At 42.8% G+C, this 16,194-nt stretch overlaps 1 protein-coding gene across 2 annotated transcripts in view; it reads left to right on the forward strand.

Annotated features, from left to right (window-relative positions):
• The first annotated feature begins 439 nt into the window (after positions 1-439).
• Positions 440-16,194, forward strand: part of sft2d1 (SFT2 domain containing 1) — a 43,354-nt gene continuing 27,599 nt past the window's right edge. The window contains exons 1-2 of one of the 2 annotated variants that reach the window (XM_060925455.1): positions 440-604; positions 5,106-5,192. In XM_060925455.1, the coding sequence (XP_060781438.1) occupies positions 539-604; positions 5,106-5,192 (153 nt within the window). In that variant the 5' untranslated portion in view covers positions 440-538. The remainder of the gene's footprint in view (positions 605-5,105; positions 5,193-16,194) is intronic. The other variant, XM_060925456.1, reaches the window with a different exon arrangement.

Consider the following 16,194-nt stretch of genomic DNA (forward strand, 5'->3'; position numbering starts at 1 on the left):
CAGCTTGCCTGCGACCCTGTAGAAGGATAAAGCGGCTATAGATGATGATGAGATAATGAGATGAGATGTATTATATACACTATTTTTCCCCCAGGGGGCGCTCTTGAACATGACGCTGCTCAAGAGGTCATGTGATAGTGCAAAGCGTCTTACGTCATTGGTCACATGTTTACAACCAACAAAACGCGGCGTAAAAATGATACTTCGAAAAGAAAATATATATTTTTGACACATTAAAAATGATAGTATTAATATATTTTTCCCCCTCAGACATGTGGATTGTTCTTTTACAGATATGTGGAATCAGAAGTACACATTTTGGTCAGCATTGAGGCTGCATTCCAAACGCCTCCCTAATCGATACATATAGTGCACTATAAAGGGTGTAGACGCAGTGTTTTCAACCCAACCTAGGGGGCCTATATAGGGCTTGGTGTGTGATTTGTACTTCGGTTATTGACACACCACAGTTTTGTTATCTCAATGTGTGAAGTTTGAGGAACTGTCAAAACAATAACTCAAACAAAAAGCGTCAGCCATGGACAAGCTTCGGCGAGTTTTAAATGGCCGAGAAGACAACGAGGAGCTTGGACTGACGACGCAGGTAAACTGTCTGCTTGTTTCTGGTAAATGTCTTCCTTAATGGAGGTTTTGTTCGTGGCGTATCGTTTTAAAGAGGCAGTTAATGGTGGCTAAGCTAGTTAGCATTCATCCTGCCAACTATTAATAGTTTTATTTAACTCTGTTCGGATGTTTGAGTTAGTTTAGTTTATTTCGTTGGTTAAATACGAATTAGTGTTTTTATAATACGGATTAGTGTTTTTATAAAACGAATAATTAGTATATTCAGTGGTTATTTTATCGCCGTGTCTCAAATGGCTCCATTTTGAACATATTGTTCACTTGGTAGTGTATAAAATGTTATTACTCCATACCCTATGAGGGACACTTGTGTAGGGAGTGAGGAGTTGTTTAGGATACAGCTCTAAACCTGTACTGTGTAGCCATCATAAAATGCCAGCTGTAACCTTCCTAGCTGTTTTGTGACTCGAGTAAAAGTAAAATAAAAAAAATAATGCATGACAACAGTTTTTGTCTCTTTTAATACTCTCTAAAGTGACTTTGAGTGTTCAGGCACTAAATAAACTGAAAACAATTACAAACATTCTTTTGGGTCACCTTTCAGATTGTGTGTTTTTTTTAATACATTTGTGTTGTAGTTATACTATTAACTTCATAGCTTCTTTTGATATATCTAATTATTAACTATATATTTGTTCCACCAAATGTTACATGCTCTCAGAGGATGTATATTGGAAGGTAAGATATTTGGATTAAGTTTGAAAAATAATCTCCAAAGAACGTGGTGTAAAATATTGACTAACACAACAGGATGTCATTCATTCATTCATTCTCTAAGCTGCTTATCCATTGTGGGATGAAGGGAGAGCTGGAGCCAATCCCAGCTGACTGAGTGAGACGTGGTACATCCTGGATAGGTGGAAAGAAAGAACAACTTTTATTCATCACACGCTTGTGAAATTCCTCTCTGCATTTCACCCATCTGAAGCAGTGAACACACGCGCACACACATACACCCAGAGTAGTAGGCAGCCATGCTAACAGCGCCCACTCAAGGGCAAGACCGTCCCATATTAACCTAACCGCATGTCTTTGGACTGTGGAGGAAACCCATGCAGACACGGGGAGAACATGCAAACTCCACACAGAAAGGCTCCCGCCGGCCGCTGGGCTCGAACCCAGAACCTTCTTGCTGTGAGGCGACCGTGCTAACCACTACACCACCGTGCCACCCCAGGGTTAACACCGAGAGACAGCCATTCACACCCATGAGCAATTTCGAGTGGTCACTTGATCTCCTGTGCATGTGTTTGGACTGTGGGAGGAAACCCATTCGGGCCCAAAGAGAACATGGAAACTCTACGCGGAAAGGCCCTGGGCTGGGGCGGCACGGTGGTGTAGTGGTTAGCACGGTCGCCTCACAGCAAGAAGGTTCTGGGTTCAAACCCGGCGAGGGCCTTTCTGTGTGGAGTTTGCATATGTTCTCCCCGTGTCTGCGTGGGTTTCCTCCACAATTCAAAGGCATGCAGGTTAGGCTAATATGGGACGGCCTTGAGCGAGGTATCTAACTCCCAACTGCTCCCTGGGTGCTGTTAGCATGGCTGCCCACTGCTCTGGGTATGTATGTATGTGTGTGTTCACTGCTTCAGATGGGTTAAATGCAGAGAGGAAATTTCACAAGTGTGTGATGAATAAAGTTGTGCTTTCTTTTTTCTTTCTTTTCGACTGACAGATTCACACCCAGAATCTGCTTCCTGTGTAGAGAGGGTGATGACCACTGCACCACTGTGCTGCTCTACTTTGATGATGTATTTAAAAGAGGGGCGAAAAAGGGGGTTATAAGCACTGCCTGAAAAATACCCGAACTTGCTGATCAGCCTAATGAATGTGGATGATTTGACGTTCATCTGTTCAGAAGCCGAAAGCCATCTTTGCAGCTCGATATCCATTCACTCTAAATGTATGAGCTGAAATTATTATAAAACTCCCCAAGTAAGCGTTCGCTCACTAGGCTTCTTCGAGCAGATGTATAGTTTTGAACAGAATACACAACACCAGTTTTATTGAGGCTCAAGTTTATGTAAGCCAAGAGTGTGCAACATAAACCAAGATATCTGCTACTGATGCCTCATGCATGTTGTCTGTCCATGAGATCAGCACTAATCTAATGAGAACGCAATCAAGGATTTTGGTTTTCTTGAGGTTTTAAACGCACATCCATGAAGCGTGTAGAGATTCTTTCCTCAGGGCGTCTCTAGTTTTTTATGTGACATTTATTTAAAAAAAAAAATCACAAGTTTGTAGAACATTTGGCATGGCGCTTTTTCCACTGGCCATCAGTTCAGTAGCGAAGGTTCCTACTCAAAGCTTGAACCGAGTCCAAACACAGCCACAGGAATATAATTTTTTGTGTGTGTCTTGTCAATATCGTTGCTAATAATAAGCCTTATTAATGCTTTTTTGTAATTAGTATTGCATTTCACTGATCTTGTACCTTTAATTGTTTGCTATGACCCTTCCTTCTCAAGGGACAAGTGATCCTAAACCCTGCAACAAAACACCCTCACAATAACCACAGAGCCACGGTTTATCACTTTAATTTGCCGTCCATCTGTATGTAATGCATCAACAGCAATGCATTGTCATCGTTTCTGGATCCGCTGTGCGATAGTCACACACAAACCAACTACTCTTGCTGTGCATGTTCCTTTACTTATGATGTTCATCGTGTTGGCTTTGCATGGTGTGTTTGTGTCTGCCATTTTAATTTGAATGTGGTGTTAATGCTGCACGATACAAGTTTTGTAGTCCTGTGTCATTGCTGTCGTGTTCCATCACTAACAACTAAGAGCAAAGTGCTGTTAATCTTAAAGTGCCATTCCACCATTGGACGTATTCTTTGGCATAAAATACAATATATTTTATGACAACATGACTAGACAGAGGAATCTTTTAGCTTCAAAATGATATATCAAACATAATTTTTTGACAACGACAAGTATATTAATTTTGCGACCAAAGTCACCTACCCTTTTAATTTCCGCGCGGTAGTGAAACGTGATGTCATCGGCAGGTTCCCCTTCTTGTGTACCACGTCACGTGTGACGTGGCACAGATTATCAGCAATGGCGGATAGAACACGATTGTCAGCTTCGGAAAAGAAGCGAAGGAAAATAGCAAGTGATGCCCAAAGGAGACGGTCGATGGTGAATATCGGCACCGCAATCGACAAGTGGAAATCGCGTTCTATCCGCCATTGCTGATAATCTGTGCCACGTGACGTGGTACACAAGAAGGGGAACCTGCCGATGACATCACGTTTCACTACTGCGCGGAAATTAAAAGGGTAGGTGACTTTGGTCGCAAAATTAATATACTTGTTGTCAAAATTATGTTTGATATCATTTTGAAGCTAAAAGATTTCTCTGTCTAGTCATGTTGTCATAGTATTTTATGCCAAAAAAATACATCCAATGGTGGAATGGCACTTTAAACTAAAAATATGGTTGTTTTTAAAAAAAAAAAAAAAAAAAAAGGCAAAATGCACATCATGGACGAATACTTCTGTTAAAAAAAGCATGTCCATTTTTTTTTTTTAACTACTGAGCAGTGAGAGATGAACATTTTCCTATGTAAAGCTATAAATGCTGATTTTTTTTTTTTTTTCTTGAGAGACTCGTGTTTTATTTGAGGTGACCGAATCAATTAGCTGTCACAGCTGTAGTCGGGTGACCTAATGCTTAAATCCACAGAAGTTAAGCTTATTTTTAATACTGTTTATCAGGGAAGCTTTGGCCAAATGGTTAGAGAAACAGCTTTGGGACCAGAAGGTTGCTGGTTCAGTTCCCTGAACCAGCAAGACTGGCTCAAGTGCCCTTGAGCAAGGCGCCGAACCCCCAACTGCTCCGGCAAGAGTGGTGGTGTACCTTGTCTGATTAGCCAGAGAAAAACTGCTGATGTGATTATCAGTTTGGGCAAGAACCCGGCCATAACTAAATTTTAACGTTGGCACTTTCAGTCTGTTTTGATATTAAGTAGTGTATATTGCAGATAAATTAAACACTGAGGCAAAAAAATATTTTGTAGTGTTCATCATGTCAGATGAAATGGATGGGAATTCAGCTTTCCTGCTGGTACAGTAAAATACCCAGCTGGTCAGGCAAAGCTGTCTGTATCTCGTGCTGTCCTGTGCCTGGTGCGTCTTGAACAACATAACCTTTATTTTTGTGCAAATTAGAAGGTCGTCCACATGGTGCACTAGGGAAAAAAGCTCAAGGTTGTCTGTTCAGTAATTGCAATGTTTATGAACCATCAAAGATCCATCATTGCTTGTGAAACTCTGGGCTTTCGGTTTCATGTTGAGTTGCTGTTGGGAATTGAGCCAAGTCTAAATCAAAAGAGCCTCTTACCAATTCTGTTTTGTTTGTGGTACAAGAACCATACATGCTCGTCTTGATTTAGTCTCAGTCAGCATGTCCTGTAATGAAAGGAACCGTGTGATATCCTGCCATTGTTCTCCTCAGGTCCTGGATGCCTCCACACTGAGTTACAGCACAAGGATCAAATGGTTCATCATATGCTTTGCCTGTGGGATCCTGTGCTCCATACTGGTGAGTAGTTTCCAATAATGAGGGGGGCATAAGGACTGCAGTGAGGGTGAGCACAGTAACAAGGTGGCATAATGACCAAAGATCAAGCCCATTTCTCAAAGCTAAACTGCAAATGAGGCTGAGCCAAACGTGAAACGGGACCGAATGTTTTCTCAAGGCCTGGATCCAGGAACGCAACCAGTTAGTGCTATTTCCTTCAGGAAGTAACTTGATACTGCTGCCTGGTGTGTTTCGTAATCCATATCTTGGCTGTCTGTTTGCGTTCTTCCATGCAACTTCAGACCTGCCAACCTTTTACTCATTCTGAGTAAAACTACACCAAAAGAGACTAATTATTTTTCCTTCAATAAAAAAGCAGACGAGTCAGTTGACCTAAATCTGGAATGACTGACGGTTGCATAGGTGGTTTGAATGCCCTGATATTAACCCCCACACCCTCTGGAAGCCCCGCCCTGTCTCTCTCTACCTCACGTATTGCGGCCAGGGTTCTCATCCCAACTTATCACTTGAAAGATGTGACCTCAATTTTTGTCAGAGGAAACAGAACGTTTTGGGTTCATTAATGTAAAAATAAAACTGATAAATATATATATTGGACTTGTAATTAACTGCATTCATTAGTGATACCACCAAAATATTCATCTCATCTCATTATCTCTAGCTGCTTTATCCTGTTCTACAGGGTCGCAGGCAAGCTGGAGCCTATCCCAGCTGACTACGGGCGAAAGGCGGGGTACACCCTGGACAAGTCGCCAGGTCATCACAGGGCTGCACATGGACACAGACAACCATTCACACTCACATTCACACCTACGCTCAATTTAGAGTCATCAGTTAACCTAACCTGCATGTCTTTGGACTGTGGGGAAAACCTAGTCTGGCTAACGTGACTTCAAAGCTCTGCGAGCATTTGGTCTGGCAAAGATATTAAGCCCAACCGTTTCCCAAAGTGCGTGGTTGACCCGCCTCCCTGAAATGCCTCAGTTTGCTACTGGTCGAAGCCAGAAAAGGCTGTGACGAAGCTTAAACCAATCACATCACTCTTTCCTCTGACGTATGTGACGCGACGGAAACTGCTTGAGTAACGGGAAGAAGATAAATATCTCCAGGGCTGCTCTTTGCTCCGTTTTCAATGAGAACTTCCCGTTGAATGCTTTCAATACAGCATCTACCGCTGTGTCAAAGGCTTGAGCTGCTCCATGTTCGTGATGTGAATGAAGCGCTTCCGGCATAGATTCTGTAAACAATCCATGGCTTCTGGTCGCAGTTCTGCTACGTCAGTGCCTTGAACACGCCTCTACCCAGGGCCGTTGGAGATGCTCAAAGTTGATTGGTTCCCGATTTTTCGGGAGCTTGGAAGAGCTGTAGATAGCTTGCCTGGCCAGACTAAGCTCGCAACAGGCCCTCGTGTTGCATCATGCTTAGGATGGGCGGGCCCAGGCTAGGGGAAACCGGAGCACCCGGAGGAAACCCACGCGGACACTGGGAGAAAATGCAAACTCCACATAGAAAGTCCCTCACCGGCCACGGGGCTCGAACCCGGACCTTCTTGCTGTGAGGCGACAGCGCTAACCACTACACCACCGTGCCGCCCACCACCAAAATATTTTGACCCAAAAATAAATTTTACTTGGGGGGGGGGGGGGAACCGTCGAGTTAGGTTTATAGACTAATCATTTTAATGGTGGTGATAAAATGCAGATGCATTCAAACAGCAAGTTCAAGCTTGTCACAGTAGTGTTCATATACACTGGGTTTTATAGTAACAGCTAGATGCTGGGGGGAATAGTGTTTGTTAAAATGTAGGCACACACATTTATAGAAAAGTTTGTGTGCACACTTCCTGTTCTAGAAAAAAGATGCATATAACAGTTCAGTGACGGCTTGCTCCTCAAAGCGCCTGGTAGTTACCGTAAAATAAATAACATGCACGCTCCAGTTTCTGCTTTGGACCAGTGATTTGTGAAGGTACAATACCGAAGAATGATTTTAACTTTCGAACGTCTGCGTCGACGCCACAGCCCAACGCCACAGCCCAACCCCCCACCCGGAAAAAAACACTTGGATTGTGAGCATGCTGATATGGTGGGGTTTACATTAGACCGTATCAGCGGATCATCAGATTAACGTTTTTAAAACGATTAGCGTGCACATAGCAACACCAATACACGATTCGCGTGCACACAGCAACACCAATACACGGATACGCTCGGCTCCGCAGGCATCCTGCGCTCCAAATCACTCCGCCCTGAACAGCGAGTGCCCTCTGGAGGGTGCGCACTCCGGCCCTGGGCAGCTCACAGAGCGCGCGAGTGTAGTGCACAAGCAGTGATTCGGGACTGAGCCGCTGTGTGTGTGATCCCAGCGCATATCACTTACTACTTGCAAGTGGAAGGATGGCAAGTCTAAAGACAATCATAACTACACAATGGGCAGTATTTGCATCAGTATTTGCAGTATTTTCATACTTTTATACTCTTTAATGAAAGGTGATACAAGGCGGAAGTCCGCGCCGTTTTTCAGCAGCCGCGTCACATGACCAACGCCAGCGAATCAGGAAGGTGGATGTCACAGTGACGTTGTCCAATGACGACGCCAGCTAGAGCTCAGCACAGCGTATCCGCGTATCTCAATGTTTACACAGCACCTGACCAGACACGATCTGGATTGAATACGTGGACCCTGGCGGATTCCCGTTTCCCGGCATTTCCAGGCGGTTTAATGTAAACGGACAGTGCATCCGCGAAGAAAACGAGACAGATACGGTCTAATGTAAATTTGGCCTAAGAGAGCTGGTAGTTCACACCATGTTAACCACCCTGCTGTGTGTACTCAAAGAACATGTAAGACTGTCCATCAGCTCCTGGTTTCCTGTAAGGAAAGTGTATTTACCCATAATTAGGCATGATTTTTTTTTTTCTTTTTTCCTTTATAAAATTCCAGCTACACTCCTGAAGTGTCAGATCTTACTGGTCAGATGGTACTGATGAATTTTATGTATCAGCAAAACTCAGTACAGTGAAACAATTGGTACGTCTGTCAATTGATTTAAATATTTAATCAGGATTAATCACATTATTGTCCATATTTAATTCACGATTAATCACTTTTTTTTTTTAATCTGTTCTAAATGTACCTTAAAGGGATATTTTTCAAGTTTTTACAGAGTGGCCGTGGACAAATATGCTTACTTTATGCAAATGTATGTGGCCAGGTCAGGAAGGATAAGGCTGGACACAGCAAAAATTATTTTCGTGAGCATTTTATTCACCCAGTGCATTTTAAAAAATAAAGCAGCGTTAAAGTGCATATCGCAGGTAAATTCAGGAGCAAGATCAATGTAATTCTCCTATTTTATTAGCCTAGTAAACTAGACCCACCCGCCTAGCGGCCAAAAATATTTTGCCTAGCGAGTGGGTCTAGCCTCGCACCATATAAACAAAAACACCCCGGGCATCAAATCGTGCCCGCCAATCACAACGCAAGGTTTTTGTTTGGATTCTTTGGGCGGGCTTTTGCAGGAGTGACGACAAAGCTGCGCGACGCTGGAGAAAGCACAACAGGAAAGATGGCTACGGCTAGTGAACAGCACGCGTTTGACTCCGCTTTGGAATCAGTTTTAGAAGAATTAGACTTGGAGTTTTCGTTGAAACATGAGCAGGAAGAGGCTCTCCGCTCATTCCTTTTCAAGAAGGACGTTTTCGCTGTTTTGCCGACCGGCTATGGCAAAAGTCTGATCTACCAGCTGGCTCCGCTCGTAGCCAAAAGGATGGGGCTAGTTTGTGCAGTACGAAGAATTAATAAACAGCTTTGAAACATTACTTTTTGATTGTTTCTTATTTTCCCGTTATTTTAAATTTAAGGGAAATTATTTCACCAAACACCACTAAATAAAAACTCTCAAAAACAGTTTAAGCAAACCCTTGAAAAACACTTGGAAAAAAAGAGTGTATGTGGTACAGACTCCAAACTTGTGGTCATTATCTCCAAACTTCTTAATATCTAGAACCTGTTTATTAATTAATACGCATTTTGAAAAATTATTTAATTTCAAGGCCTCCCCCACTGCTTTCTGTCGCTCTGACTACGTCACAGTCACTGTTGCGCTGATTGGTCAGAGCGTTGGCCTATACGCACAGAGACAGTTTGAAAGACCGCGGTTTGTTCCTCCCACCCCCTTTGGAAATGTCTACGGATCGAGGCCAGACTAAATATTCACATTTAGTCTGGCTTGCCAGGCTACTATTTTATATTAAACTTGGGTCAAATATCTAACATTCTGCATTCTCTGCAATTTTTTTACCTTGCGCATTACCAGAAAAATTCAGTTGAAATCAAGCCATTTGAGGCGAATTGGTCCGCCTCTGAAAAAACTTGGCATTTGGATTTCCTGGCAAACATTGATTTTCATGACGTCGCGTGTGGGACGCCTCCTTCTGAATCCTACTTCAGCGCTGGTTTGTTTGAGAAAACGACCTGGTGGTTTTCTGCAAATTTCTCCAACGTTATCACGTAATTATTAAAATGGTTAACAGATGTATCATAGGAGGGTGTAGCAACACCAATCTTGATGGGATTAGTACTCATCATTTCCCAAAAGACCAGACAATGAGAGAGAAATGGGAGCGCTTGGTCTACACAGGCTGTGCACTGAAACCGTGCAAAGCTCGCGCAGCCTGCTGGCGCTTCCGCAGGTAACGTCACGAATCTGGCTCCAGACTCCCTTGGGATTTTTCCAGACGTGTTTTGTTTTATTTTTTTCTGCTGTAGACAGATGGCCTTGTGCAAGATTACCCTTCTGGATGAGTGTGTAAAGGGACATACTTGTCTCGTCTTCTTCCGCTTATCTGGGGCTGGGTCGCGGAGGCAGCAGTCTAAGCATGGAAGCCCAAACTTCCCTTTCCCCAGACACCTCGGCCAGCTCCTCGGGAAGAACACCGAGGCGTTCCCAGGCCAGCCGAGAGACATAGTCCCTCCAGCGTGTCCTGGGTCTTCCCCGGGGCCTCTTCCCAGGGGGACATGCCTGGAACACCTCCCCAGGGAGGCGTCCAGGAGGCATCCGAAAAAGATGCCCGAGCCACCTCAGCTTATTCCTCTCGATGTGGAGGAGCAGTGGCTCTACTCCGAGCTCCTCCCGAGTGACTATGCTTCTCACCCTATCTCTAAGGGAGCGCCCAGCCACCCTGCAAAGGAAACTCATTTCGGCCGCTTGTATCCGCGATCTTGTTCTTTCGGTCATTACCCAAAGCTCATGACCATAGTTCATGGTTCACCACCCACAGAGGTAGCAGTAGGGGATTGGTGCAGTGTGGATTGGGTGGCAGTTGAAGGCAGGGGCCTCGACGACCTGATCCCCGGACACAGCGGCTGGCTGTTAGGACATAAAGGGACATATTTCATATAAAAAAAAAAAAAAATGAAATTGGTCCAGAATATGCACTTTTATAATGTTGAGGGTTTAGCACAATTCAGTGTGAACAAAAGTATTTTCATCTCTTTCTGGACTTGATGTCCAGCCTCAAACGATGCAATAAAATAAACTAAATAAACTTGATGTGGACTCTGGACAACAGTCGTGGTTATCTTTGAAATAAAAAAAACAAACAAACAAACAATAAATGCATTTAAGCCACACAGCTATTAAAGATGTTTTCCAGTAAAATATACAGTACATTCATGAGCAAAAACTGCATTTTATAAACACTTGGATCACTCACAAATTTCTCAGAATAAAACACTCTCGCTCCAGTATGCAGCCTGCACACTCTCTCACCTGGATGTTAACACATCTTTTCTCCCCTCTGGATCATCAAAAGTGTATAAAAATACACACATTTTATGTAAACAGTCAGAATGCAATAATACAAGTTGATTCTGTACATAAGTGCACTTTGTCATGGCTTATGCCGACCAGCTACTCGCTACATAGCTCACTCACGATACGGAACATCCTGATTTCCCAAACTGTGGAGGAGGGGTGCAGAACGTGCATGCGTTAATCGCCTGACAAAAAATTTGTGGCGTTAAAAGGAATTTGCATTAACTTATTATCGTAATTGCCGAGGAGATGCTCCACTTAACCTAAACCTGATAATTGACAAAAATGTATAATTGTTGATATGGTTTATGGAAGGAGTCTCCAGTTTCAGCCTGTTGTAAAGGTACAGTGCTCAGCGTAAATGAGTGCACCCCCTTTGAAAAGTAATATTTTAAACAATCTCAATGAACACAAACGATTTCCAAAATATTGACAAGACAAAGTTGAATATAACATCTGTTTAACTTATAACGTGAAAGTAAGGTTAATAATATAACTTTAGATTACACATTTTTCAGTTTTACTCAAATTAGCGTGGTGCAAAAATGAGTACATCCCACTGAAAGTCTCTGGAGCAAAGCTAAATTGTCAACTACAAATGTCTAATTTAACAAGAAGACAATCACAGATGAGTCTAATTAGTCATTACACAGGTGTCCAGCAGACAGTTGACTATGGAGCACTTGCATGTGACGTCACAGCCGATCCAGATTGTGACCGACGCCATCTTGTTGGTCAAACGCCATATTTCCGCCTTCTACTTCTAGTTCTACTTCTGCTTCTACCTTTTCTTCTGGAAAACCCTACTATATGCAATACTACTACAACGGCTGTGGCTACAAGCTCTCCCTACCTGTGCACGTTTTTGATGTTTTTTGTGTGTATTTTTGCGTGTTGTTCGTCTGTACCGGACTTCAATATCCACTACAACCGTATGGATTTACTGGACATTGGTTTCCAGCAGAAAATGACGGTTTGTAGTGATTTCCATCGCATGCACAACATTCCGGACGAGATAGCGAGACCAGCGGGGTCTCCGTGGATTGTTATCGGAAGCAAAGCGAAGGAGGCGGCGCCGGGAGCGGAAGCAAAAGCGAGGCTGCAGAGCCGGCCTGTTGACTAAGCTCAGAAAACAGCCACTCAAATCTCCACTGCTAAGCCTCTATCTCTCCAACACCAGATCCATGGTAAACAAGACGGACGATTTGGAATTACAGCTGGAATTACCTTATTCTATTCTATAATCGGCTGGTCAGTGCTATACTCAATACTTAAGTGACTTACCCATCCAATGAGGATTATTTTCTTGTTTACAAGATGCCACATCTGAGTCGCTGACAAATCCTGAATTTCTGTAAAGATAACTGTCCAGAGATTTATAAGCACGCAGTGCTTCACCACTGAACAGCGAGGGAAAGTTAATGAGGTAATTATACCCGTCTGGGTATTCCGCTGGCAGTTCAACATCCACTGACACGGTCGTGAAAACTACATCCGGTAAGCCATAAGGGTCACTAATCTGTAGATCGTTTATTTTAGACATGTATCATCTGGTTATCTGTTATTAGAAAAATGAGCCGTGTAGTCCGTCGGTTGAAATTGATCCATTCTTAATTCAGCTGTGTTTTTTACCGACAAGATGGCGGCTGTGTACTTTCCGGTCACATGACTGCAAGATCTCTATAAAAGGGTGTTAAAGAAAACCCCTCCCCATTTCATGCTGTTAGCAATGGCACCACATGGAAGAGACATAACACAAGACCTGAGAAAGAAAATAATTTCTTTCCACCACAAAGGTGAAGGCTACAAGAAGATCAGCAAAGCTTTACTTATCAGTCAGAATACTGTAGCAAAAGTGGCATAAAAATTTAAGAAAGATGGAACTGCAACCATCTCACAGAGGCGTCCAGGTCGTCCACGGAAGTTCACACCTCGACAGGAGCGTCTTCTGATGAGAAGGGTTGAAGAAAATCGGCATGCAAGTTCACTGCAGTTATCTAAAGAAGTAGAAAGCCAAACTGGGGTGACTATTTACCGTGACACGATACGGCGTACACTGCAGAGGAATGGCATGCATGGATGCCGTCCACGAAAGAAGCCTCTCCTAAAGCCCAGGCACAAAAAGCCCGCCTAGAGTTTGCCAGGGCCCACGCTGACAAAGATGAAGACTACTGGGACTCTATACTCTGGAGTGAGGAGACCAAGATAAATGTTTTTGGAACTGATTGCTTCAAAACTGTATGGCGTCGCAAAGGTGAGGAATACAAAGAAAAATGCCTGGTGCCTACAGTGAAACATGGTGGTGGCAGTGTCCTTATGTGGGGCTGCATGAGTGCTGCTGGTGTCGCGGAGCTGCATTTCATTGATGGCATCATGAATTCACAGACGTATTGCTCTATACTGAAAGAGAAGATGCTACCATCACTCCGTGCCCTTGGTCGTCGTGCACTTTTCCAACATGATAATGATCCTAAACACACATCTAAGGCCACTGTTGGATTTCTGAAGAACAGGGTGAAAGTGATTCAGTGGCTAAGTACGTCTCCTGATCTGAACCCAATCGAACACCTATGGGGAATTCTGAAGAGGCAAGTTGAGCATCACTCTCCATCCAGTCACTAAAAGAGGTCATTGTTGAAGAATGGAAAAAGATTGTTGCAAAATGTCACCAACTTGTTCATTCCATGTAGTGCCTCCGATTTTCCGCGATCACGGAAAACAGACGGAAATCGCGGAAATTGGGGTCAGAAATGGAATCTAACAACTCTTCAATGAATAAAAAAACGCTAAATCACACAATACTTCACTGAATCTTTGTTTTATTTGCAGAATGATTAAAAGTTGTAACAGCAAATGCCACCAAAGGTCACCAAACATAATAGACCTGCATGAAAATTGAGCACCTTTGCATTGGGCTGAAGAGAACAGATTTTTATCAAGTAGCTTATTACATAAAAGAAAAATGCCATTTCCAGATTTTGTGTTGTGCAGTTTTTAGCACTGACAATCGCGGTGGCATTCAGGGGCTTCAAAGTTTGGGAGAATAGCAGGGTACAAATAATTTACAGCAGGGTGCAAAATGGTAAAATGTCTGCCAGCGGCAGACATAATGCACGCAAAGCGTTCAGGGATAGCTGGATGGATGGATGCAAGTAAAAATTTTTCATGGGGCAAGATGGTTTGGAACAGACCATCTAAAATTGGGATAACATTTACCCGGGACGGGTATTTGAGGCGGGTCGTCTAGCTTAAGCTTGATTAGCGTTGTTATGCACGCCAGTGTTTCCCACAGAAATTTTGGAGACTATGGGGGCAAGCCATGGGGGAGGCGCGGGGGTTGTTTAAAATTGAGTGATATGTTAAATATTAAGTTATTACTGAAAAGCTATTGATTTAAAAAAAACAGACACTGAGAAATGGTCCTATAAACAACTTTTACCAATATAAAAGATTAGCAGGACTACAAAAATGCAGAAAAATAGGCTTTACTTATCCAAATGCTCCTGTTGGTTCAAAAGTTAAAGTGCATAGAACCTCACAGCACAACATGAAGTTACCTTAAAATATAATATAAATGCCTCAGCTTTCATGTAAGAAAAAAAACTATTAATACTAGTACTGTGTGCAGGCAGTCTCTCCTGAAGACTAAATTAAACAATAATTATAAACTAATAAAATAAATGACTCAGGCTTCATAGAAGAAAAAAAACAATTTGAACAGAATCTCACAGTATGATGCTGAAGCTGCCTAAACAATGGAAAATAAAATACCATTTTGGCAAAAACGTTGGCATCCATTAATTTCTTGTATTAAGTAAAAAAAAAAAAATGTTGCCAGATACTGCTGACGTTTTACAGCCCAAAATATGTTCAAAACCCGCCAAAATGCACTTAAAACCGCCCAAATTGGGCGGGAAACCTCCCAATCTGGCAACACAGGCGGCAGTAATGGCTGCACTCATGTTGAGGATGTAAACACAGTTGACGCGGCAACGGACATACATGACATAGTGGATGTAATTTACGTTCACAACTTTTTTTTTTTGCTGTCAGAAATATTTAATATTAAATTTTGTGACTCGACTGACAATAGCCGGCAGCATAACAAGCCATAGCCGGCGATTTGCCGCCGGTGACCGGCTACTTTTGAGACCGCTGGGTATTGAAGCATTTATAACCATGGGTGTTCATTTAATGTAGGCTATTTGCTTTCACATTTGGACTCCCCTTTCTTGGGGAAAAAAGTTTGTGAGCAGTTGCTTTCCCTCACTTCTTTTCTTGTCTCTTTCCCCTCTCTTTTCGTTTCTGAAAACCGGATTTTGTTTTCTTGTGCGTCATCTTCCATAGCACAGAGAGCCTACAATGCGCAGTGCTGCTTCAGCAGAATGAACGCTACGTTAAATGCGCCTAGTTAAAAAGCCGGGTGAAAGCGGACTAAGCCATTTCGTGCAAAGGGTGGGGGGACCTGTCCCCAGACACTATATGTAAGCTCGGACACACAATTCAATCCATTAATCAAACGACTTATTTACCCGAAACTTTACATTTACGTTAGTTAGCAACATATATTGTGATCTTTAAATTGTATTGATATTTAAAGGAAAATAAAATTACAGACTCCTCAAGGGCCCTTCCCCCCACTTGGGGCCCTGGTAACTCAGTCCCCCTTTCCCCCCCCCACTACGACGCCCCTGCATGAAAGAGTGGTGTTTCAGGAACTGAGACGCGTTGGCATAGCTCCCTCAGTGGAAAAACACCTGTGCAAGGTTTTCTAAGGTGCATTAAGATATTAGACTGTGTACAGAAAGTTTAAAGCTTTTATATGAAGTTGTACTACAGCAGGCCAGTAAAGCAGGATTACAGGGATAGATGCACAAGGACAACAAACATGCAGATGCCTCGCAACACCAGTTACCTGAAACGTAAAATTTCATGCATTTATTACTTACGTAATTCAGAATCAGAATTCTTATTTTATCTGTTGAAAATCTAAAAATGCCAATTTAGTTGTCATTTGAGCATGTAACTGAAACAAATTGTCTGAAACGGAATTTAATGTTTTTTGAAACGGAAAATAGGAGGCTCTATCCATGCCTAGAAAACTGGGTGCTGCCATTAAAAATCATGGAGGCCATACAAAGTACTAGATGTAGTAGTTTTTGTTGTGGGGTGTACTCATTTTTG

The sequence above is a fragment of the Neoarius graeffei genome, chromosome 7 (genome assembly GCF_027579695.1).
Source record: "Neoarius graeffei isolate fNeoGra1 chromosome 7, fNeoGra1.pri, whole genome shotgun sequence".
Taxonomy (NCBI): Eukaryota; Metazoa; Chordata; class Actinopteri; order Siluriformes; family Ariidae; genus Neoarius; species Neoarius graeffei.